At 38.1% G+C, this 23,288-nt stretch overlaps 1 protein-coding gene across 1 annotated transcript in view; it reads left to right on the top strand.

Moving 5' to 3' along the window:
• The window catches only part of RORB (RAR related orphan receptor B), a 138,037-nt gene that overhangs the window by 89,400 nt on the left and 25,349 nt on the right, over positions 1–23,288 (top strand). Inside the window, exons 2-4 of the mRNA XM_077171407.1 lie at positions 7,358–7,443; positions 11,693–11,834; positions 14,820–15,221. Coding sequence (XP_077027522.1) covers positions 7,358–7,443; positions 11,693–11,834; positions 14,820–15,221 — 630 coding nt within the window. The remainder of the gene's footprint in view (positions 1–7,357; positions 7,444–11,692; positions 11,835–14,819; positions 15,222–23,288) is intronic.

Raw genomic sequence — 23,288 nt, 5'->3', positions numbered from 1 at the left:
TAGAGATTATTTGCAGAACATTGGATCTGATGAAGTCAAATATAGGATAGCTTCGGTAGTATAATATTTGGGATTAGCATAATAATCTCTTTAGAGAAAGTGTGCAGTATCAGCAGAACCATTGCTTGAGTCTTTGAGGGAAACAGAAACTGTACCATAATAATTCAGCATATATTATATACTTAAATTTTTCTCTGTGAATAGGGCAAGTTTCTGAGCTCTTTAGGGGGTCCAGGATAAGGCCTTGATAATTTTGTTAAATAACTTTAACTCACATGTGGAGCCCAAATCATCAGTTTGGCAGCATGTTAGTGTTGTGTAATGACTTGTGTTACTGTAGTACCATCCTTTGAAGTTACACACATAATTTCCATGAATTTGAATTACTGGGTAAAAGGGTTTATGGATTAATACAGAGATGTGCACATTGAGAGGCAATGAAAATGCTTCTATACAGATTTACAGAGTGCTAGGTGAGCCATCAGGGTTTACTGATCCTTTGGCACTTTCTTACCTCTATGAGCACAGACTTTCAGGGATCATGTTTTGAGCCACAGCTTCTGACAAGGCACCTGAGCTCTGTCTTTTGGGATCTGGACAATGGGCTGTACTTTGTGTTATTCATCACTGCCCAGCAGAGGATGCAGGCAGTTCTGCTTCTCTTCTGCTGCCATCCTTGTCTGTGAACCATTCAAAAAAATCTGGGAAACACTTGTGCTTGTTTAACACTTCAGCCACTCTGTTTTGTCCAAATTAAAAAAACAAAAAAGCTTCTAGGTAGCAATTTGTGTACCTTTGTCAGATTCCTAATCTCTTAGTGTTTCACTGAGGACTGGGCTGACATTCATGGCAACAAAGTGTATGGTATTTTTCTGGAGTCCAGGAAATTGCATCACTGATCTTGTAATAACCTGGTGAAAATCCAAGGGTTTTGTTAATTTACAAATTTACACATTTTTTACGAAGTACGAATTGTTTTAATTAATTGAAATAATTAGGTCTGCAGAAAATAAAAAAATCTTGTGATCCAAAATATATCATCTCCAACATTATATCACTGCTCTTAAAATTGTTGCCTTTTTTTTGCTCACAACTGGCTTTGCTTCACAAAGAAACACCCAGCCTCACAGAGGCTTGAAGTCTTTGCTCCTATCTAAGTTATGATAAAAAGCTAAGGGTCCAAAAGTGTTTTTTTTTTAAAAAGAATGTATCTCTTGCTCTAATAAAAGATATTAAATCTATCTGAAAATCTCATGTCATCTATAACCCTGGATCATCACAAATGTAACAACTTTCTGCTATTCATAAATTGTTAAATTATAGTGCTAGATTCACTGTACTTATTACATTTAGGAAAGGAAAGAAACAGTATTTGAACAAAACATTTTTTCTAACTTCAGTGCTTATTAGTACTTAAGGTTGTTATACTGTGCTCATTTTTTCTCCTTATAATTTCACCTTCTCTGGTGAATATAAAGGCAAGTATATAATTCTTCCCAGACTTGCTCCAAAATTACTGTGTAGCAATAAGATACAAAAAGATGAGATAATATGAGCAGTTTTAAATTACCTTTAGCTGTGGAGCAGCCATAATAATTTGAACTCATATTCACCTATTTCATACCATTTGACAATGTTCAGTAAACATTACTATTGCCATGGAACTCAGGAAGACATCTTCCAAAGTATGTATTTACAGTGTAGATATAAGCATATTTCTTCATATGCAAAAAGGCTAATACACACCACATCATTTTAAAACTTTTTGTCACTCTACTGTCATCATCACACATATTTCTAAGGTTTGATCTTTTGTTTTAATAGATTTTAAATGCACACAATAAGGATGCAGAGAGTAACTACATAAAAACTTGCCATGAAAAAAGCTTTAGGTTTTAAAATACTCTTTTTCAGTAGTCTTTGGAGTAGGCATGCAAAAGGCAGAATTGATCTGTAAGGGGAGCTGGTATACAATTCATCGTGGTTTAATTTGGGTTGGATTGGGTTGGGTTTTGTTTTGGGGTACTTTTTGTTCATTTTTTCCCCACTGGAAAGTCATGAAAGAGGAAGGGGAAAAGAAAACATATTACCAAATAACTTTCCAATTGATATTGGTTATAAAGTAAAAGAACTTCAGCTAGGAGGTGAGACAGTGAAAGAAATACGACATGACTATTGCATGCACTTATTGGAAAAAACATTCATTTTTTCACTAATGTACCTAATTTCTATTTTGAGCAATGATCTATCAGATTTCTCAATATCCAAATTCTAGGGCTATTGCTTACCTTGATACTCAAGACACGTTTTTATATATTATGTACAGATGACATCTAATATCTGTGCCCACTGAGACACAGAGATACACAAGCGCTGCTGCTTCTTGAGATTTGTACATCTGTGCTCATGAGATGTACTGGCTTACTTGAGAACCATCAGCTTTGCAGAGAGTCTCTGTTGCTATAACAAATCCAGGGGCCAGACCCACAGTCAGAGTTTAATGTATCTCTGTGCAAAAGTGCTGAGATTTTATGAAAACATTAGTTTTCTGGGTTAACTGCACTATATCGGTTTCCTCTAATGGCTCATTTGGGTTATGATTGACAGCTAATGTATCTACGGACTTTAATTAACATTATCTGGAATTAATTAACTTGCTGAGATATTACTAACTATATAGGTCTCACTGCATGATGTATGACAGAGGCTCTAAACATAAGTAGTATCCTCAGCTGTATATTTTCAGATTATTAAATGCAAAGCACCTAACATCTTGCTGAGAAGCTAGAGAACATCTATTCCAGTAGCAAAGGGGATGCCAAGATCTCATTGCCAGCCTAACTTACCATGGAAACTTCTACTGACAGTTACATGCAAGGAAAAAAAGCATTTCCTACTCACAGAGGTCAGGATAAAAAAGGCAGAGTTGGCAAGTAGATAAAAATGGTGAATGTACTTAATTTGAAATCATTTGAGAATCTAAACATGAAAGTGAACTAGGCCAATCTACCAGCAATTTTTGAGGAACTCCAAAAAAGGGTGATGGGAATTTTTGAAAGGTGAAGCAGTTGGATTTTTTTCACCATCAGTTTTCTGATTAGCCTTGATGCTTCCAAGTGCAACCTTTCTTGGATCTACTGATTAGAGAATGGACTTCCTTTTCGAAGCTTTTTCCTGGCATGCTTTATTAGTCTCTTTTGATCAAGAACTAAATACTGAAAGCTCAAGTCTTTATTCCCCCTTAAACCAAAGCTACAGGTCTGTGAGATTATAGTCCTGTCTTTCTCAAGTGAAGTTCTTCAGGTATTAAACTGAAATTATATAAAATATGAGCTTTGTTTTTCTCTGTTAAGCATCATATGCATGTGAATGACAACACCCACAAATACACATCTGACACGTTAACTGCCTTGTTGACTCTTACCTTCCTTTCAAGAGGAATTCAGAAAACTGTCTCCCATTACAGATTCATTCCTAATTTCACCCACATAACTTTTGAAACTTGATTATTTTCCTGCCTTTAGGATTTTTTTGTCCATGTGTAATATTCTATTGGTGAAAAAAAGAAAACCCAGCAGTGTGCTTTTGATTTTTCTTGCAGCACATTTGAGCTAATGTTTTGTTTGAAGATGTTTCTAATTACTGATTTGTTTATATGTAACTGTTCATTTCAAATATGCGAGACGATTTTAGATTTACTTCCTTGATACAATTCCACCCTACTTTCTGTTTTCATAAGAGACTGAATTAGATTCCAGGTTGTTATCCCATCATCTGTGGATGAGAATTACTAGTCAGGTAGAATTAATTCATTTCCATTGTGGCATTACATTTTCTAGACTGTCCCATAAAACTGGAGGCAGTTTCCTGTCCTAAAGAACATTCAACTTAAGTATAGAATAAGAGATTAATACTGCAGAGACATGACTCTGTGGTACTGAGGAATTATGCTACAGCTGATGGTAGGGGGCAATCACTGTGCAGCAAACATTATAAATGTTTTCTTAGACATTAGGGTGATAGTGGTTTTGCAGGCTCTTGTTGAGTGGTACATCTCAATGTGCTTACTGAAAAATTGGACAAGTGGGCTCAGATTGAGACTTGCTTGAAAAGAGGTGGGAGCCATTTTTCTTGCTCATAGTATCAGAGGAAAATGGGTGAGAAGACAAGTGGAAAGGCTTTCAAAGTGGAGCTAAGTAGTTTTGCTCTAATTCCTTCTTCAAGTTTATCACATTGGAATTTGTCAGTTCTGTTCCTGTGCTGGTGAAAGCTACCATTGTGGCAACTCCACTATTGTTTGTTCATTTAATTTTTGCCCTCAATATTTAGGAAGTGGCACTTGGTCAATGCATTTTATATTTTTAAGGAGTTCAGAAGAAAGCTGCTTATTTTATAATAGCTGTAAAGAAAGTCAGATATACAGCACCCTGAACTGCTTGTTAGCTTAATAGGTGAAGGGAGTAAGAATAACATAAGATAAAATAACATAAGATCATAGGTGGACAAATAAAACCAGAATGTGCAAAAAGTGCAGTACCCTGTGTCAACTACTAATGCCAAGGTGGTATGTTCAATCCCCATGCAGGCCACTCACTTAAGAGTTGAACTTGAGGATTCTTGTGTGTCCCTTCAACTCAGAATATTCTGCAGTCTGTGAACTGTGATTATATCTGCAAAAGAAACATGGTATTCTCTATGTTCATTACAGTATCTCAAGACTCTTCTGGGAATACAGTGGTTTCTTTTTTATCTGGCCTGTACAATCAAGATTTCTGTTAGGAATCCTGAAACTGTTTGGCTCTTTCATTAAAGAAATGTCGGGGACAGTAGCAAAATACACTTTTCCAAACTTATTCAAATGCCTTTTGTGTCCTAAGGATGTCTTTTCTGTGAGTTGTCTTAACAAGAAATGGTTGCAATTTCCTAGAAAAAACTGAATTTACTAATTTATAGAATGGTTATTTTCAAATAAAGGTTTGAATTAACTGAAGAGTCACAAGTCTAAAATATTTTTACATATTAATTGAAACCCAAAGCCTCAACATTTAGGGACTTGATCCACAAATACCATGAATGTAGAGCTTATAATTGAGACTCATGCATGGAATTGTTGTTTGCTTACAGTAAAAAGTACTGTGCTAATTGCAATCAGTGTCTCAGGATAAATTCTTCTCTCTCTGTTCCTATCAGAGTTACAAATGCTATATGCAAGTCACATTAAAAGTACCTTGATATTTTTGTGGTGGTTATTTTTTCTCTGTCTTGTCTTTTCCTGAAGATTTCTTTCTCTTCTCATTGAAGCTCCTGCCTCTGACATTGACATATGTCAATATGACATAAAGCAGCACATGGTCCCAGAGCTGAGACTTCCTCCATCCACATGACTCTCAGGCAGAGACCTGTGAGCAGTTACTCAAAGTAGCCTCACAAACAGCAGTGCCTGGAGGCACATATTTAAAGGGTTTTTTATCCTAGTGGGCATAAGGCATAGGAATTTTTGAGCAGGACCAACCTGGAAAAATTTCCAAAGAACTGCAAGTAATTCTCTGTTAAGGAGTTCCCTCTGTTCCCTCTAACATGCATTAGGAGCAGTTTTAAAACTGGTTTACTTGCCTGAACCTAAAATTATGCTAGATCAGAAAGAGTATGTCAGGAAAATGAGCTCACAGTGAGGAGTTAAAGTCTCTTCAGCCGTCCATAAGTTCCTCTTGCCTGGGTCCCTTGGAATATGCTGTCCCAAGGGAATAGTTAATTGACTTTCCAAAGTAGAGGGCCTGCAAATAATAATGACTAATAAACTGTGCAGTTTACCCCTTAAGCCTCTGCACTAAATAGGAGGATAAAGGAGTAGGGTATGCAATGCACCTTTCAGTCGGAAGTGTGGTGGTGGTGGCTCGCTGGGACACAGTAGTGAGTTTTGGTTGTTTAACTACAAGGTGGTGGGAGGAAGGAAGTAGTAGGAAGGAAACTTCTGGCTTCTGCTAAAAGAGATAAATGATAATCATAAGTAGAAACAGGGCATAATCCAGGCTATATGATTATATTTTCACAGTATCCACTGTGCAAGTATATTTAGTGCTTAGCTTACAATTGCAGTCATTTTTATGCATCTTTTTTTTTCCAGTTTTTTTAATCTTTTCAACAGCCCACAAGTTTGAAATGGAATTCTCTTTTTAGGATTAGCATCTGGACAATAATCTTGTTTCTCTGTCTCAATCCATTTTAGAGTTATCCGTGTCTTGTTAAACGTACTAACAGTTACCTATCCTTGTGCTTGGGCTAGCTCTACTAAAAAAGATTTTCTACTGAAGGATTTGATGGATGACTTGAGTTGCAGAGAACTGCTGCTGTTCCTGCCCTGGGCATGGAGAAACAGCATCTGCCAGAAGAAAAAAAAGTAGGAGGAGAATAGCAGGGAGGGATGCATCCTACACAGAAGAAAATGAAAGGGAGAGAAAACAAGTTTAACATTTCTTTTCAGTTCATCTGACTTAAATAAAGGCACAGCTTTTCCTAACATGTCTAATGTGCTCTTACAGCATCATCAAAGGAAAGACACAGGATTCAAAGTAATTGAGAGAATCAAACAGTTGCGTTAACAAAAAAAAAATTTAAAAGATAATGAAATGTGTTTTCCTTCTCAGAATCAGATGACCACTATGTTTATAAAAGGACCTGAAGCACATTCATATGTAAACATTTTTCAGGCTGTACCTGACTCTCCCAGCACATAGCCACTGGCTACCTGAACTCCATCTGGGGGCCTGCCAATGACCTAGTATTAAAACAAGTGGTATGAAGACAGGAAGATGAAGCAAGCTTTTACCTGCCTGTCTCTGACAGTGGTATTGGTATCTTCATGTCTTGAACATAATTTGAAGAAAGTGAAAACTTCATCATGTCTACTCTTCTTTAAAAAGGGCATCAAAATACACCCTGTGTCTCTACCTCAGAAAAATGGAAAGTCACAAATATTTGAAGTATGTAGGAAAGGACAGTCCAGATTATTCTTTAGGACCCCTAATGACTGTCATTAGCAATAATCATTTATAATAATTATAAAACTAACCAGTAAAAAAAAAAAACTTTAAAAAAGGAATATGAGAAAAAGCTTACTAATTGTGAGACATTTTAAAATGTTGAAGAGTTTTGTGGGATGTGGCAGAAACTACATAACGTGAAGCATTTAAAATTTGCCAAACAAAAGCATTCAGGAACAGACATACAATACAAAGCATTTTTGTATTGTTGGGGTTAAACTGGTTATCTACTCTCTATTTCTAAAGATCTCATTTTGAGAAAAAAAGAAATTAATACAATTATATACTCAAAATATCTGCCTTGTTTTCTCTTTCAGCACAAATTGAAGTGATACCATGCAAAATTTGTGGTGATAAATCCTCTGGAATACACTATGGAGTCATCACATGTGAAGGCTGCAAGGTATGAGATTTTAATACAGCATAGTCATCATCATTTGCATTAGCCTCAGGCACCTCTGTACAATGATACACTCTTACAAGCTTTCAAACAAGTGGTGCCAAAGGCTGTAAAGCCTACTGATGATAAAGACACATTTCATGCCTAATTTTCCTAGTTGCTTTCCATTTTATCAAATAGTCTTTAGAGCTACCTCCTTGTTTGAAACATGAATTAATTACATCTGGTGCAGTGTAAGTGCTGAGACCAATATAGGCTGGCAACTGGAAGTCACACACCTGTTCTACCTTAAATCAGCTTTGAGGGAGGTGGATTTCTTATCTTGTTCCCTATACAACCCATGTAGCATTACATTTAGCATATTACTTCTGGTCAGCCTTTTTTGAGAGCTTACAGGTGTGATTTGGGTCCTTTTTTATCTCCTTTTGCACAATCTGCAGACCAAATTGTAATCTCAAAAAGAAAGAATGCCTTACATTATGAGCCATGTAAAAGGATTCTTTGTCTTCTTTCTTAAAGGCATTAGTGCAGGAGCAGTTGCTGGGAACTGGAAGTTAAGAAAAGGGGTGGAGAGGGGGAAATGCATAAACTTGCTGCTTAGACATATCAACATATTATTTCAGGCATTAGTTCAAATAATGCAAATCAGACCCAATCAATGAGAAGAAAGGCTTCAATTTTCAATTTTAAAAATTGTCTGCGATTTTATTATCTAAGGAATTACATTATTACTCATGACAAACAAGAGTTTCATACCACATGTTGGTATTTCAGTTATAATCGTAAATGGGAAATTGCAAAGGTAGAGAGGCAGTGTCTCTGATTTCTTGTACGTGGAACACAGAAGCTAGGACATTGGAAAATGGGTGCCTATTGCAGTGTGAAATCACAAGTCTGTAGCTAATGCTTTGCAAAGTATTAGAGTAGCTAAAAAATCTGAAAATTTGGGTGCACCCATTTGCAAAAGAAATGCTTTACTGCCAGTACATTGAGAACCAACTGGTAAAGATAAAGGTTTTTTTTCAGGAACATTGACAATTGTAAACAGAACAATTTGCAGTGTGTCTTTGTCTTACTGTGGCACTAGACTAGAAATAACCATCTTCTTATGATGATCACATGAAACAGGATTAAACTAATTGATCCGATACTTCAAAATTGGCACAAAAGCTATGGAAGGAAATTACTTTAAGCAGAAAAAAGAGCATCTTCTCTCAGTACTCAGAGCCCACAGACTGTCTAGGGGTATAGTCTTCCGTAGAAATAATTAGGGTTAATGCTAGCCCCTGTGTGTGCCTCAAGAGGAGATGATACCACTGTGCTCAGTGAGTAGACTACTTATTGAGATAAAGAGATTCTCTTCCACTTTTAAGTTTTAACCCCTATTGGGTTCGTGCCAGTTTTGCTGTATCAGATCAATTAGTCTAATCTTGTTTTGTGAGCCTGTGTGAAAAAAAGGTGTTGGTTTTTTGTGTCAGTTCCACTGGGAGGCATCCCAGTCTGTCAGAGCTCCCTGTTAAGGTGAGCACTGTTTCTGGCAGTGCAGCTCTGCTATCCATTTAAGTGCTCAGCACTTAAATAGCTATTCACTCAGCCTGCATACTCATCATTTCTGGCTCTTTTTGTCTCGGTTTCTTGGAAACCTGAAATTATTAGGAATAGAGGCCATGAGTGGAAGAAAGAGGGTGGAATCACTCCGCAAGCATGCACACATGTTGAGCCAGGCACCTGGAAGCCTGGTGGATACTGCATCCGAGAATTACAGTGCCAGTGGCGGTGCTGCAAACTTCAAGGAACAGAAAATCCTTTAACTCTGTGTTGCTGCATTAGCTATACTGTGGCAGATCCACATTCTAAGTGCTTAAGGGTCATCTGAAATACTGCTGTTGGTTTGTATGCATGCCTGCCTTATGCTGAATGTGCACATGCAGTGGGCCTGCTGGACCCGCTGAGTGAGTTTGCAGGTCTGACACTATTCTTACAGAAAGGGTGAAACTTGAAGATAAGTTTGCATCACATCTATCTCTGCAACTACTTCTTCACTAAGAAGCCTTTTATCATTTCGTGTGCCTTCCCCCACAGCAAAGTACTTTCCATCACTGTTTTGTCATGAATTAGAAAGCAGTTCATTCAGCAATTTCCTTTCTCAGACTGGCTGTGGGTGGTGGCTGAAGGGATCTGTTCAAAGACTTGTTGCCCATATTGAGAAATCTGTCTTTGACTCTTTAGCTCCTCAGCTATGAAATACATCTTCCTTAACACAAAATTGGATTATTCCAATTCAAAACAATGTAGCCAAATCTATATAAAGATAACATAAAAATAAAATGAAAGTATTATCTCTATTTTATAAAATAACATTTAGATCTTATGCAGGAGAATGAGAACATAAAATTCTCCTCAGAAAAATTAATTACCCGCTGTAAATTAATTCTCTTATATAACCCTTGATACATTATATGGTCCTTTTTTCCTAAGGAGGGAAAAGATGAAACAAATTCCTCTGAGATGAGATCAACCTTAAAGGGAACAAAAAGTACTGCAGGAGAAAGCACTGTCAATGCTAAATGGTTGAGTGTTTTTTTAACATTACTGAATTAATATTTTCTTGAAATCCATAGATGCTGCTAAAATCTAAAACTGAAAACAGAAAATCTTCACAAGTCAAAACCAATACTGGCTATAAAGCTCAGCAAAGACATATACAATTAACATCTATTTAGTCTTAAATTAAAGGCAGTTCTACTATATCAGGAAAGTTTTGGTCAGCTAAGATCAGCTAACTTTCCACCAGAATTTTTCTGAGAGTTCCCTCAAAGGACATCTATTTTCTGAAAAGTATGAGTCATAAAATTTATTTTTTATTTTAGATACACTGTAATCACTGATAGAACAAACTCAACCCAGTTCAGGTGGGTCTCTGTGCTCACCCTGGCAGTGACTTTGGTGGAGCACCATGCCTGTCACTGTCACTGACACCACACCACCCTCATTCAGCTCGCCAGGACCTGAGAGAGAATTCATGTATAAGCTGTGTAGCAAGTGAGCTGAGGCCTGTAGCACTGTCACCTTGTGACTTTGTCCATTGCTCAGTGTTAACATCCGTCAACCTCTGCAGAGATGCCCTATTTTTTGCCCGATAAATGAAGTCAGCTTTCTGGCTTTATTCCAAGGTGTTTGCAAGCCACCCCAGAAAGGCACAAGCACTTTGGTGTCACTTCTGGTGACTGGTGTAACTGCAGTAATATTTCTGCTGTTTTACTACTCATAGCCAGTGGCCAGGCTGTCCTTCAGCTTTCCCACCACAACCTGCACTGCTTGCATTTAAAGTTGCCAAACTGGTTAGGGGAGTTCTCTACTTTATTTTCCCTCTGGACTTACAGATACTCCTGACCTTTTTTTTTTTTGGTATAGATCTATTTATTTTCATTTCTCTTCACCTCCTGGTTTCATTCCTCTTGTCACCTCAGCTGCTTCGTGTCACTTCTACCATAACAGGAGAAGCACCTTATGGTGCCACTCTTGGCACCACCTCGTAGCAGCTGGCAGCTCATAAAGACCTAGGTGTATATACTTCCCCTCTAGCCCTCAGAATTCTAGACAAACAGCCCATGGAAAATACCATTACATTCTCATGGTAGTGCCTAAAGGTGTTGCTTTCTCCTTTGTGTGTTGGCTTTACTTGATACAGTCATTATATCCTAGTGCTTTTGTGAAGACTGAATTTTAATCCCTTCAGTCCTGAATCATATGCCTCTCCAGATCAGATCAACATCTGCCAAGTAAAAGTGAACAGGAGACATAAGCTTCTCATGCTATGTGTACCCAGTAACAGTTACCTCTACAGTTACAGTTAGTCTCTTCATTAAAGGGAGAAATGTCCAAACAAGTATTTTGAAGTCATCTCTTACAAATGCTTACAAGTTTTTCCTCTATTAGGAGCAAGTATTCGATGATACGGGGTCATTATTGCATAGTAAAAATGCATTCTGTAACATAATTTAGTTTTTAACAAAGCAGAATGATATTCTTTACAGAATAATACAAAGTTCTCCTTATTATAATTAGATGTTCTTTAATACAATACCACCATATCTGCAGAGCCACAGCATAAGTAGCAGTGCTCTAAACAGAGGTTTGCTGTAGTTGTTTGCATGCTCCTCTGTCTCTGTGTGTGTGTGTCTGCATGCATGCTCACACACATAAATGTACTCATGGTAATGCTTGGTCTTTCCTGCTCTCTTGCCCCAAGGGATTCTTTCGGAGGAGTCAGCAGAACAATGCATCCTATTCCTGTCCAAGACAGAGAAATTGTTTAATTGACAGAACCAACAGAAATCGCTGCCAGCACTGCCGACTGCAGAAATGTCTTGCCCTGGGAATGTCTCGAGATGGTAAGGAGTCAAATCCGTGCTTCACATCTAAGCCCTTTGAAACTTTTCTTCGTTGCTGACTTACTTAAACTCCCTGTAGGTTTCTGCAAAAAGAGAGAGGAGAAGCTCCATGCTTTGTAATGCGTGCGCTGTGAGCCAATCTTTGCCATCCACTTAACAAAGAAGGCTATTTTCATGGGCAGGGGTGAGGAAAATCACAAAATGGAGAGCAGTATCAGTTTAGAGCAAAAAGAAGCAGAAGTGAAATATGTTATTCTAATCAAAAGAACAGAGCACAAAAAAGTCATCTCTGGTGAGGTGGGTTTACATTAAGTATTACATTAAGCATCAGCATTTTTCATAACATTTAATATTGATGTGTGAAAGCACCCATTTCCCTGAGATCTTTAAAGACCTGGTAGTAAGGAGATGCAACCCTACACAAATTTATACCTTGATATCATTAGGGGTTTCTGTTTGCTTTTTTTCAGGGCACTTGACCAAATATTTTGCATTGGAAGAAACCCCATTTCTTTTACTTGCACATTGCCTCCTGTCCCTATCTGGGTCTGCAGAAGTTTCCTAATTTAGTACTGAAAGTATATCCTATGCAAGAGGAAAGCTCCACAGTCTATGCCATCTCAGGATCCTGTGCTCCTTGTAGAGCTCTGTTCCACCTTCCAGGTGGTGGTGGACCAGCCAATATCAGCAGGCTGAGAACATGCAGCACACCAAAGCTGCAGGCAATGGGAGGCTTGGGCAAAGTTGCCCACAGCTGACATGCCCTGGGCACCACTCCTCGTGCAGGGAGTTTCCAGCTCAAAAACATGTTTCATATAGTGAGAAAGTATTAGAGGAAAATGTTCTAATTTTTTTAAGCAGTTTATATTAATTTCAATTTCCTGGAAGCAATTTTCTCTCTTAAAATGTTGACTCAAAATGTGTATTTTTAAAATGAGTCATTGATGGAGAAGTTACATAAAGAACTATTTATTTAGACAGGCCACAGACTATAAACTTGTCAAAATTTGGACCATAATAGGTCTTCTTCTACCTCTGTGTGTCTTATGCCTCACTGAAGTTACTTGTTTACCAGCCTCGCCTGGGAAGGGCCTTTAGTCCATAAATTCTTTTTGGTCCTAGCACCCAGTTTACTTGACACCTTAGCTCCTAATTCTTCATGGTGATTAAAGAAGTAACATTTCAAAAATTTAGCAGCACATGCTTTCCTCCTGAAAATAGTATCTTCCAATGATTTAAGGTAAATCACAGGAGCATTTTAATGTGACTGACAGTGCCATCTTCCCAGCCAGTAATTCAGGGACCACTGCAGAGAGACAAAAGGAGATTCTTCCAACAGCATCACTTTGTTCTGTCCTAGTTGATGTAAAGGTCTTTATGATTGTTTAGGATTAAGACTACTAACAGCTCTTGCAAATTTAAAATTGGGTGTGTGAATTTTTTGACAGAAAACTTAATTTGATTTTTACCTCTCAGCCATGTAATAAATGCATTTTTATCACGCAGAGGCAGGATGCTAATTGACAGCAGCTGGAGAATCCAATTAATGAATATATAATGAGGATAAACATTGGTTTTATTGCCGAGGCCCTAAATTTGAAGAAAATACAATTGCATTATTCAAAATTATTTAAAATACAGTCATTGTATATTGTCCATAAGGATATGCAGCATACCATGCACTGATTCCAGGGGCAGGCTGAGTTTGTGTGAGGTAACTTGTAGCCTGAATGTAGGGCTGCAACTAAACTGAGGTTGGCAATAAGAAAAAAATCCTCTTGATGTAAAAAAAAAAAGTGAAAATAAAGCAGCTGTCACCTTGTTGTTCTGGCACTGTATTTTCATATTGTGCTCTACTTCTTCTGTTCTTTTTCCTGAATTAAGAATTTTATATTTATCCACATATAAGTTCATACTCTTCTCAAGGGCTAAATGAGAGTCATGTGCTAATAAATATGATTCTGAATTTATCCAAATTTCAGACAGACTGGAAATACACAATATAGAAAATACACCTCATAATACGTAGAACTCTGTATTTCTGGAGCTATGTCCCCTTACCTGTTCTGATTAATTCTGTTGGATGTATCTCTCATTCGTTTTAGAGCACAATCAACAACTGTCTCTGCTCTAAGATCCCAAGATCTAGTCCAGTAAAAGACCAGAATTTATAGAGAGATGGGGGTGGAGAGTGATAATCAGCTGTGATCTACTGTATATACAGGCTGTGAATTTACTCCTCGTAGTTCCACAGCAATCAGACTGTCACCTTTGAAAATTTCAATCTTGGTGTAATGAACCCTGTTTCTGGGGAAAATGGTTTACCTTCTTATATTTTCCTCCCTTTCTCATCAGAGGGAGTGCATGGATTTGTGCATGAAGGTTATTGAAATGGAGATTGCATAAATCCCTAAGACTTTGCTCAGTGGAAAAGATAACATTCATTTGTGCTGTTTACCTTCAAATCTGTTATTTTCCTCTAGGTTCTAACCTGTAAATTTTTTTTTTAAAGTTGGAAGATAACACCCCATTGAGAGGATACGATAATAAGTTTTTGGGGCTCGTTTTCACCCAGAATACTAATCTTCTTAGTGTACTGTGTAAAGATTTGTGGAAAGTTAGTAAATGGATATGAATTCACAGACTGTACATTTCATGCAGCTCTGGGTGGTTGTTCAGAGAACACAGAGATATAAAAGGATGCATGGTCTTTTTAACATTCATAGTGGGAAGTGAATTGCTTGACTGAGGCCCTCCTGTCAAACAGGAGCTCTTGTTGTCAGCTGGTAAGTTCAAGTACGCAATATTTTTTCCTTTATGAGATGTAAGTGATGCAAAGCTTTGCATCCTTTCTCATTTCCACAGAAAAAGGTGTTTCCACAGCAAAATTAACCCTGAAAGTTTATGACAGAAGAGTGGTGGGGTTGAGGGGAATCGAGAAAAATTTAAAGATGACAATGGTTCACACTGTGCTTTGCTTTTCAGCTGTGAAATTTGGAAGAATGTCCAAGAAGCAGAGGGATAGCTTGTATGCTGAAGTGCAGAAGCACCAGCAGCGACTGCAGGAGCAGCGGCAGCAGCAGAGTGGAGAGGCAGAAGCTCTGGCCAGGGTTTACAGCAGCAGCATCAGCAATGGCTTGAACAATCTGAACAGCGAAACTGGCAGCACCTACGCCAACGGGCACGTCATCGACCTGCCCAAGTCTGAGGGCTATTACAACGTGGATTCTGCCCAGCCCTCCCCAGACCAGTCTGGTTTAGACATGACTGGAATCAAACAGATAAAGCAGGAACCTATCTATGACCTCACCTCTGTACCAAACTTGTTTACCTATAGTTCTTTCAACAGCGGGCAATTAGCTCCAGGGATATCCATGAGTGAAATCGGTAAGAAAAATTCTTATTCCTGTAGTGCAATGTGTATATATAAGCTAAGATCCAGTACTGTCTTCATTAAAATGTCATACAGGCATTCCATACAGAGGTACACAATAGTTACATATTCACATGTGTGTGTGCACACACGTACAGAGAGTATGGGAAAGAAAATAAGTCTGGAACTAGTTGACATAACATTAAGGCAGCTCTTTTTTTACTAAAAGTTATGCAGTTCTTAAAACCAGCAGTTCATTTCTGTTTATTAAATAAGAGCATCAAAGCATGTGATGAATCAATCATAACCAAGTGATAATTAGAAGGGGCTTGTTTCAAATGAGCTCATTACTGGCAGGGTTAAATGATCTTTTCAGCCAACTATCCGTATTCTTGTCAACACCCAGAATCCCCATAGCAGCAAATTCTAGGGTACTTACTGTGAAAAAACACCAGTTCCTACTTCAGCTGCACAGATGTGAGCACACTCACTAAATTCCTAAAGTGCACAAACTCTGAATGTATTTCTGTGGATATCCCTGCTTCTCTGCCCAAGGACCTTGGAGAGCTTGTCCCTTTGCTTTCATCTTTGACAACTGACAGAGACCCCTCTGTGAGGTGAGGCTGTTAGAAACTCAATGACTAAAGGTGATTTTTGTCTAAGGAGGATTTCTGTTCATCTAATGCTTCTAGTTGTATTTCACCAAAGCCACTGGAAGTACTACTTCTATTACAAAGAAATAACATGAACAAAGATTGGCATCCTAATTAGGTACCTGAAGAAGTGAAATATGCTGAATCGGTTGTGGCTGAGAACTTAATCAAAGGGTAACACTTTGTTAATGGAATTTAATTTAAAAAAAAAAAGAAGAAGGTAAAAAGTCATCTTCAAGAGCATTCTTAACAAATTAATTCATTTCAGATCATGGAAAAAACCCTGTAGTTCTGGTCTAACTTTGCTGTCTCATGTACATGGATAACACTGAGATCTGTAAGTGTGTGTTTGTGCTCAGTCCTACTGAGGACTGTGGCCTCCCCTCAATATAGGTTACAGTAATGGGATATATAGTAGTTACTGTCTGGTAAAAAAATGAAGTTGCCGCTAAAATTGATAGCATGTATTCTGCCCTTGCGTGCTTATTTGTAGGGAGCGCTATAACACATTGTGTGCTTTAGCTACAAATTGTCCAGGAGAAAGTTAAAACTTATCTGGCACTCTGTTTATTAAGACCTGATTTATTATCACATTTGGCCTAGGCCACTGTCCAATAAAACTGTACACCCACAGAGTAAGATTGGAGATGAACATTTGCTCCCTCAGCGCTCATGGCCATATGAATATTACTCACATGTGGCTTGTGCATACCTCGGTCCTGAAACAGTAGATTACAATGCTGCAAACCAGCTGAGAGGCAATGTAAACAGTCCTTAAGAGCTCTTTCCTTGCAGACCCAGTACCAAAGGGTACCGGTACCAGTTTCCAGAGAGACCCAGGGGAGGCCCAGAAATGCAGGAGTTCTGATAGTCCATGAGTTGGGGTTTGTGCTCAGTTACAGAAATGAGTGCAAAGATAGAATATGGCCAAAGGCCACTATGTCCTTAGTGGCCAGAGAATCTCCCTGAAGTCAATGGGACCTTTTGACTTCAGACAATCAAAATTTTATCTTTTTAACTTAAATCAAGATAACTTTTATCTCTTGCAGGTTCACTTAGAAATAATACAACATTCTTCATTTTTCACCCTTTTTTTTCTCTCCTAGCTCTAAAACATCCTGCCATAAATCCACCCCACATTTCCAAGTTATCATCCTCCTCTGACGCACACAAATCAGGGAAAAACCCAGAGCAGAGGGAGTGCCATAGCAAATGGCCTGTCTCTGAGCTGATGGCAAAATGCAGAGGCTCTGGGATTTACTTCTTTTCCTTTTGAAATTGAAACTAGGGCTCCTAAATTGCTATGATTTTACACAAGTATGCTGTCTTTCATTTGTGGCACCTACAGCAGAGGGGTAAGGGAGACAGTGAGAGATAATGTAGTATAACAAATCAGCTGACAACTGGAAGAGATGCACCATAAAATATTTGGATTAGTGCACAGGCAAATGATATCTTCAGTGTTTAAAAAGAAGTAGAAAATGTCTCTTAATGTTGCAGCGGATTGTTGGACCATCTGTAGAGCTGCAGTCTTGCAGTCCTGGGATGTGCTGATTTCATATTATAGTGTGCTTAGATTTCACTGCAGAATTGCATCTCACTACAGTGACATTTAGGAATAAACTCAACTTATGCTAAATAGATGTTACTGCTTTTAACTGTTAGATGAAATCATGGAGAATATATAGGAGATAGAAAAGCTATGCTGCATTGATACTTGTGGCTGATGGAAATTTCTTTGTACCAACATGTCTAGTGATCTAGCGAAACACTAAGTATCCCAGCTCATGATGCTTCTTTTCTGCACTGATGATTTTCTACCAGGTAGAAATTTCCAGTCTTAGCTTTTTTCTGGTCCTTACACTCTTCAAATTAATTTATGTATATCAGCACAATCTCAACTGCCACTTGCCTGATCTTGAGTGCAACTATTGTCTTTTTTTCCCTCACGAATGAATGTGTGGGAACTTCTTTCATCCTTGGGTTCCTGGAAGTTTCTGTAAGCTCTCCAAGGAGCAGACTTCTTCACAAGCACTCAGAACAAAAGTAATCTATGCAGTTTCTGATTACATGTCAACCAAAATCTAATTCACTTACTGCTTTGGTGTTAATACTTTGTTTCAAACTCACTTCTATCCTGTGTAGGGCATTTTTAAGTTAAGATGTAGTTGACTGTACATTTCCAAGTTTGAGTATCATTTTCTCTTTCTTATTTTTCTAATTCTTTCAATCCTGTCATATTATGTCTCAGTCTTCATTGATGCTTTGTGACTTCCTTCAGTTTAGAATTGTCTCTTAATTAGCCTGCTATGAACCTTCTCTTTCAGATTATTATGAAAATGTTAAATGCTTGCAAAACAAATCCTAATAATGATCCCTGCTGGGCCTAAAATACTTGCTGCAATTGCATATATTACTTTAGTATTTATATTTGGCTTGCTATCCAACAGTAAGTTCTCTGTAAAATCAAAGTCACAAGTCTTCCTTTCCCTGTCAGTTTGATTCAGTTATAAAAATAATATTTTCTAAGATACTCTATGACATGATTTACACATCATTTACATGCTCTTCTTCACATGTTAATTTTCTAGTTCCACCAAAAAGTAATCTAAATGGTTAGAGCTACTTTGATCTTTAACAGTTCTATGCTTTAATTTGAATGTGAAAGTGTTCTTTTTCACAAACATACATTCATCTACAGAAGACTTTGTAGTGGAAATGGAAATTGTTCAACTTAACAGTTTTGAAATGCAAAATTTTTTACATAGCAACTGTTTTGACATGTAGTATTAGAATGGAATGGCAAGGAAAATATCGCTTTTCTTGTATTGCATGCTTACTGGTATCTATCTATCTATTGTGCTAGCAAATAGGTGTAGGAGAAAGACATGCTGACAGATTAAAGTTATATAGGGCTCTGTCACACGCACTTGGTATTATTATATTTCTCTAAATGAGTTACGTAGGCCTAGATACAACTGCACATTATCTGATCTCCATGAGAAGCAGGATAGGCAATGCCTCCATGCCTCCTATGGAAGAGAGGGTTAAGTGTAACAAAAAGCATTTTCAGATACAGTCACAAATTTCTCATGTAACTGTCAGAGCTTATGATGGAGAGAAGTTGTACAAAATCAGGTAGTTCCCCATTAGGCACAGCCCTCAATATTCCACTTCTGTTACAAAAATCCCTCAAAGCATAATGACATCACTCCAAACCTCATAAATACACATAAGAGAGGAGAACCGCAACTTGTCATCAAGTGCATTTCCAGTTCAGATCCCTTTACTTTAAAGAGATGTATTTTTGTCCTTAACTCAGAGCATCTTGTTGGACACTTGATACAGATTTGGGTGGGCAGAACAGAAAATAGGTGAGGTGACCATCTGGCAGTCACTAGCTGAGTTAGGCAGGCTGTGTCACTGGGTGGCATGATCCAGGTGTATTCCATCAGCTGGGAGCGTGGGAGACACCCACATCTCAAGGACTCATGCTGCCAAGGACTTGGCAACATCATCCTCTTTCTCCATGACCAGTGTACCATCTACACATCTGGGGAGGCAGAAATTATGCAGTGGGAGCTCAAACCATGGGGTGAAATCTGCTTGCCACGTCAAAAGCAAGAATTTGGTCATTTGCAGGCTTTCTCCTCACACAGCAAATCATAGAGGTCAGCTGGTGGGTGGGAAATTCTGAAGTGAGAAGGGAGCTCCAGTTCCTGGTGTCAATGCTTTCTCCCAAGTGTGGTTTTAAATTATGAGGCATTAAAGGCTTATTTTTAGACTTGGTGAAATTAAAAGACTATCTTGTTTAAATATATGTGCATAATATTATCTGCCACTGAGCTGAATATTGCATTTTCCTCCCTAAATATGTGCCTCCAATCTTGGTCTGTAAAAGTTAATGGAAAGGCTTTCCTGCTTTAACTGCAGTTGAGATTGCCAGCCTGTGATTTCTTAAGGACAAGATGAAATGATTAGCCAGCTGTTATGGAGAAAACAGATTGGTTAAGCATTCACTGCAAGCCAAACTTAAGGGTGCCCTGTAGCTGTGTTTATGTAGGTAGTCAGTAAGACACCTCTGGAGTGTACAGGAGATAACACAGCCCAGCCTCTATAATTATAGATGAAAGTATTGTTTACATGTATTTACATGACATTTCTTCAAAATCAGGCCTGTTTGTACCCAGTGGTTTGGAGAGCTTACATTTCTAATAAAATTAAAGTAAAGCTGGTGAGCCTTCCCTTTCCCCAGTCCTTCAAAGCCTGCCCTGCTATGTGTATCTTAGGGTGGGCAATAACTCCCTAGGACACATGCCTAATGTGGATTGGAGGAGGTATCACCTGCCTTATATTGTAAGGCACAGCTCTTTTGACCTGCACACATAGACTGAAAAGTGATAGTAAAGGAAAACCTTAATTTTTTTTTTCAACTTGCTCAGGATAGGTTAAAAAAAGTCCTCTTGGTAACCACAAATGACATTCTGTGCATTTGTAATTTAGTTGTAATTTAGCTGTATTAATACATTCATCCCAAGACCACAGTGAACAGTTTTACACTCTGTGAAGTTAATTTCCATTGCTGCGATATTGTACAAGCAGGAGTTATTTCACTCTCTCTCCTTGGAGGGAGATCTTTACCTGTAAACATTCTGAAGTCCCCTGCTGAAGATCTGTTTGAAAGCCAGTCCCACACCTTTCTCCTTTCAGCAATCTCCTCACTAAATTAACAAGAATTTAGTTTATTCCTCTACGTCTATACTCTTCATGACTGACCACAAGACTTAATGTTGGATATGCAATATATAAATGCATATCACCATCAGACTGATATCTTAAAAAGTCCACTGTGCTTTGGTTTTGAAAGCACTTCTCCATGTGATAAACATTTCTCATTCCTTAACACCCTTCTCTTTATCTCCAAGGTTTGTTCCCTGTGCCAGATCAAGTGTTAACATTACTGAACATGTATTGGTCAATTAGATGCTATTTCAAGGGACACTCCAAACCACATTCAAAATGCAGCGAGCTCACCAATTAAAGCCCATACCTAAGGTGACAGGAGCATCTATGTTTATGTTCCCTTTACAAAGCCACCACCCACCCCACAGTAAAACAGAAATTATGTTTTTTAGTCCTGTGTAATGTTCTCCACTTCTTTTTCCAGGCCATGGTTTAATATTCCTTCTATCAAGGTGACAGTCAAAATTTTACAGGACTGCTGTCTGTAAAATGGCAGCTGTATTTAAGAGAAGCAATATTGCCATCTAGTGAGCATTTAAAAATGCAACATGTGCATTTTATGCGCATGCCATCAGGGCACTGTATCTTACCATCATTACCTATTTAAAGATGTCAATCAGAATATGCTCGCATTTCAATTCTGTGTCCCTTTCAGCTCACTTAGAACTTCAGCTTGTTTTACAAATGAGCTAAAATTATGCATTGAATGGTATTAAAAACAACCTTATCTATAGCCTACATTTTTTAAGCATCATAATATAGTTCTTTAAAGAGATCAAATTTCTAATCCTTTAAAGTATTTGAAATTACTCCTTTTCTCCAAAGACAAGAATATTTTCTTCCATGACCAAACTTGGCAAAATATGTTCATTCTACTGAGCATCCGAAAAAAGCTGTTAGAAATCAACCATTTGTAACAGTCGAAATATGTAAAATACCTTATCATATATCCCATATATTACCATATATCATGGCAATCTATTCAGGAATAACATTGTGCTGTGAATGTTGTCAGATTACAAATCACACAGGAAGATCAGGGTAGATCCAATGGTGTGGTAAGTGCTGTTGCTGCCAGTCGTAAGACCAGACTTGTGGCTGGTTCCCTGTCATATGCTTTGGACCAGCAATGCCAATAGCAGACAAGATGGCTTTCTGCAAGTAATGCTCAAAAAAAGAAGTCTGGAGAGGTGCCAGAGCACAGAGGGGCTGGGATGTGTGGAAGAAGTATGTTGTCTTCTGGGATTATGACTCACACACAGCCCACAAAGCAGGGAACTGCAGACGAGAATCGAGAGGTCAAAGCAGTGATGTTTTAGGAATCACTGTAGTATATGGAAGTGGCACACTATCTGCCAGAATTGCTATGGTTTGAATTAGTGGCTGCTTGTTTCCATCCTCCTCCATGTAACCCCTTCATGGATTTAGTGTAAACTTTCCCACCAGTGTTTCTGTCTGGTGTTTCTGGGCAGTCAGCCCCAATAATTACAAGGTGATTCTACTTTCTGAGAGCTTAACCTGGAGTCCTTGTTATATTTCTTTGTCGTCCTGGACGGCACTGGTTGATCATTCCTTAATCCTAAGGCACAAGGAAGGCATCAGAAGTTTGGGTTTACAACTTTTTTCTTTCCCAGTATACATGCAGCATCCTGAGTTTGCCTTTCCAAGGCTGTAGTCCAGTTTTTCACACTATGTGCTTTCTGTCTGCTATCTTTCATCACTCACTTCATGCACTTCACTACTTCCCACTTTATTCCTGAGAATAAGGTAATTCTGCTTGTTTTGTGATGCTGTTTCCATCTTTGTAGGTACTGATGTCTTCCATCACTCCATTCAGCTTTTGATACTTTATTTCACAGAACAGCAACAATTCCTTTATAAAAGAGTGAAAAATTATGAGAAGGAATTCGAGTGAAATGCACAAGAAAGGAACATAGTTGTGCACAGTGGAAAAATTCAATATGACAAAACACAGGGCTCAGAGACAAATGCTGAAACTGATTATCAGAATGTAGATTTTATAGTGCAGTAATCTTTGAGGAATGAAAGTCACAAGTAAATGGGAATAGTTAATACAGGATATTAAGGTGTGGAGCCCTGTTTTGTGTTCCTTTTTGACTGCATGCATGGCTTTTCTTTTGATCAGTGATGATTCTGTCATTGTTTATGATAACCAAGTTATTCCACTTTCCGACACTATACAGCTACATCACTTTCATCCAACTCATTTGCCACACTACCAGAAAGTAGAACTATTGTAGAATGTTTTGCCATTACTTTTTAACATGTTTCTGTAGATAGATTGCTTAAAATCACAGAAAGCTAATTTGAGGACTGTGACAGTGAAACAAGTGCTAAAAGATATATTAACCTCTCTCAGCTTTTTGCAGGCTATGACAGGGCAAACCCTCACAAACATGCTTTAAAGGCAGTAATATTCTAATTATTACATATATATTTCTCAGTTTAATAGAGAACAATGTCCACTTCAGGAAATGTATGCTTTATTGTAAAAAATAAAACCACGTTCTTGTTTCACAACAGTCTCATTTTAATATAAGGGTTTATTTGTGGAACCTGTGCTAGAAGAAGCTAAGAAACAGCTCATCTCAATAAATTTGTGGTAATTATATGGTGCCTTTAGAGTTCATTTGAACTCCAGCTATTTCCTCGGCTAGTGCTTTT

The sequence above is a fragment of the Agelaius phoeniceus genome, chromosome Z (genome assembly GCF_051311805.1).
Source record: "Agelaius phoeniceus isolate bAgePho1 chromosome Z, bAgePho1.hap1, whole genome shotgun sequence".
In the NCBI taxonomy this organism is placed as follows: Eukaryota; Metazoa; Chordata; class Aves; order Passeriformes; family Icteridae; genus Agelaius; species Agelaius phoeniceus.
This window is presented reverse-complemented; position numbering and strand designations above follow the sequence as displayed.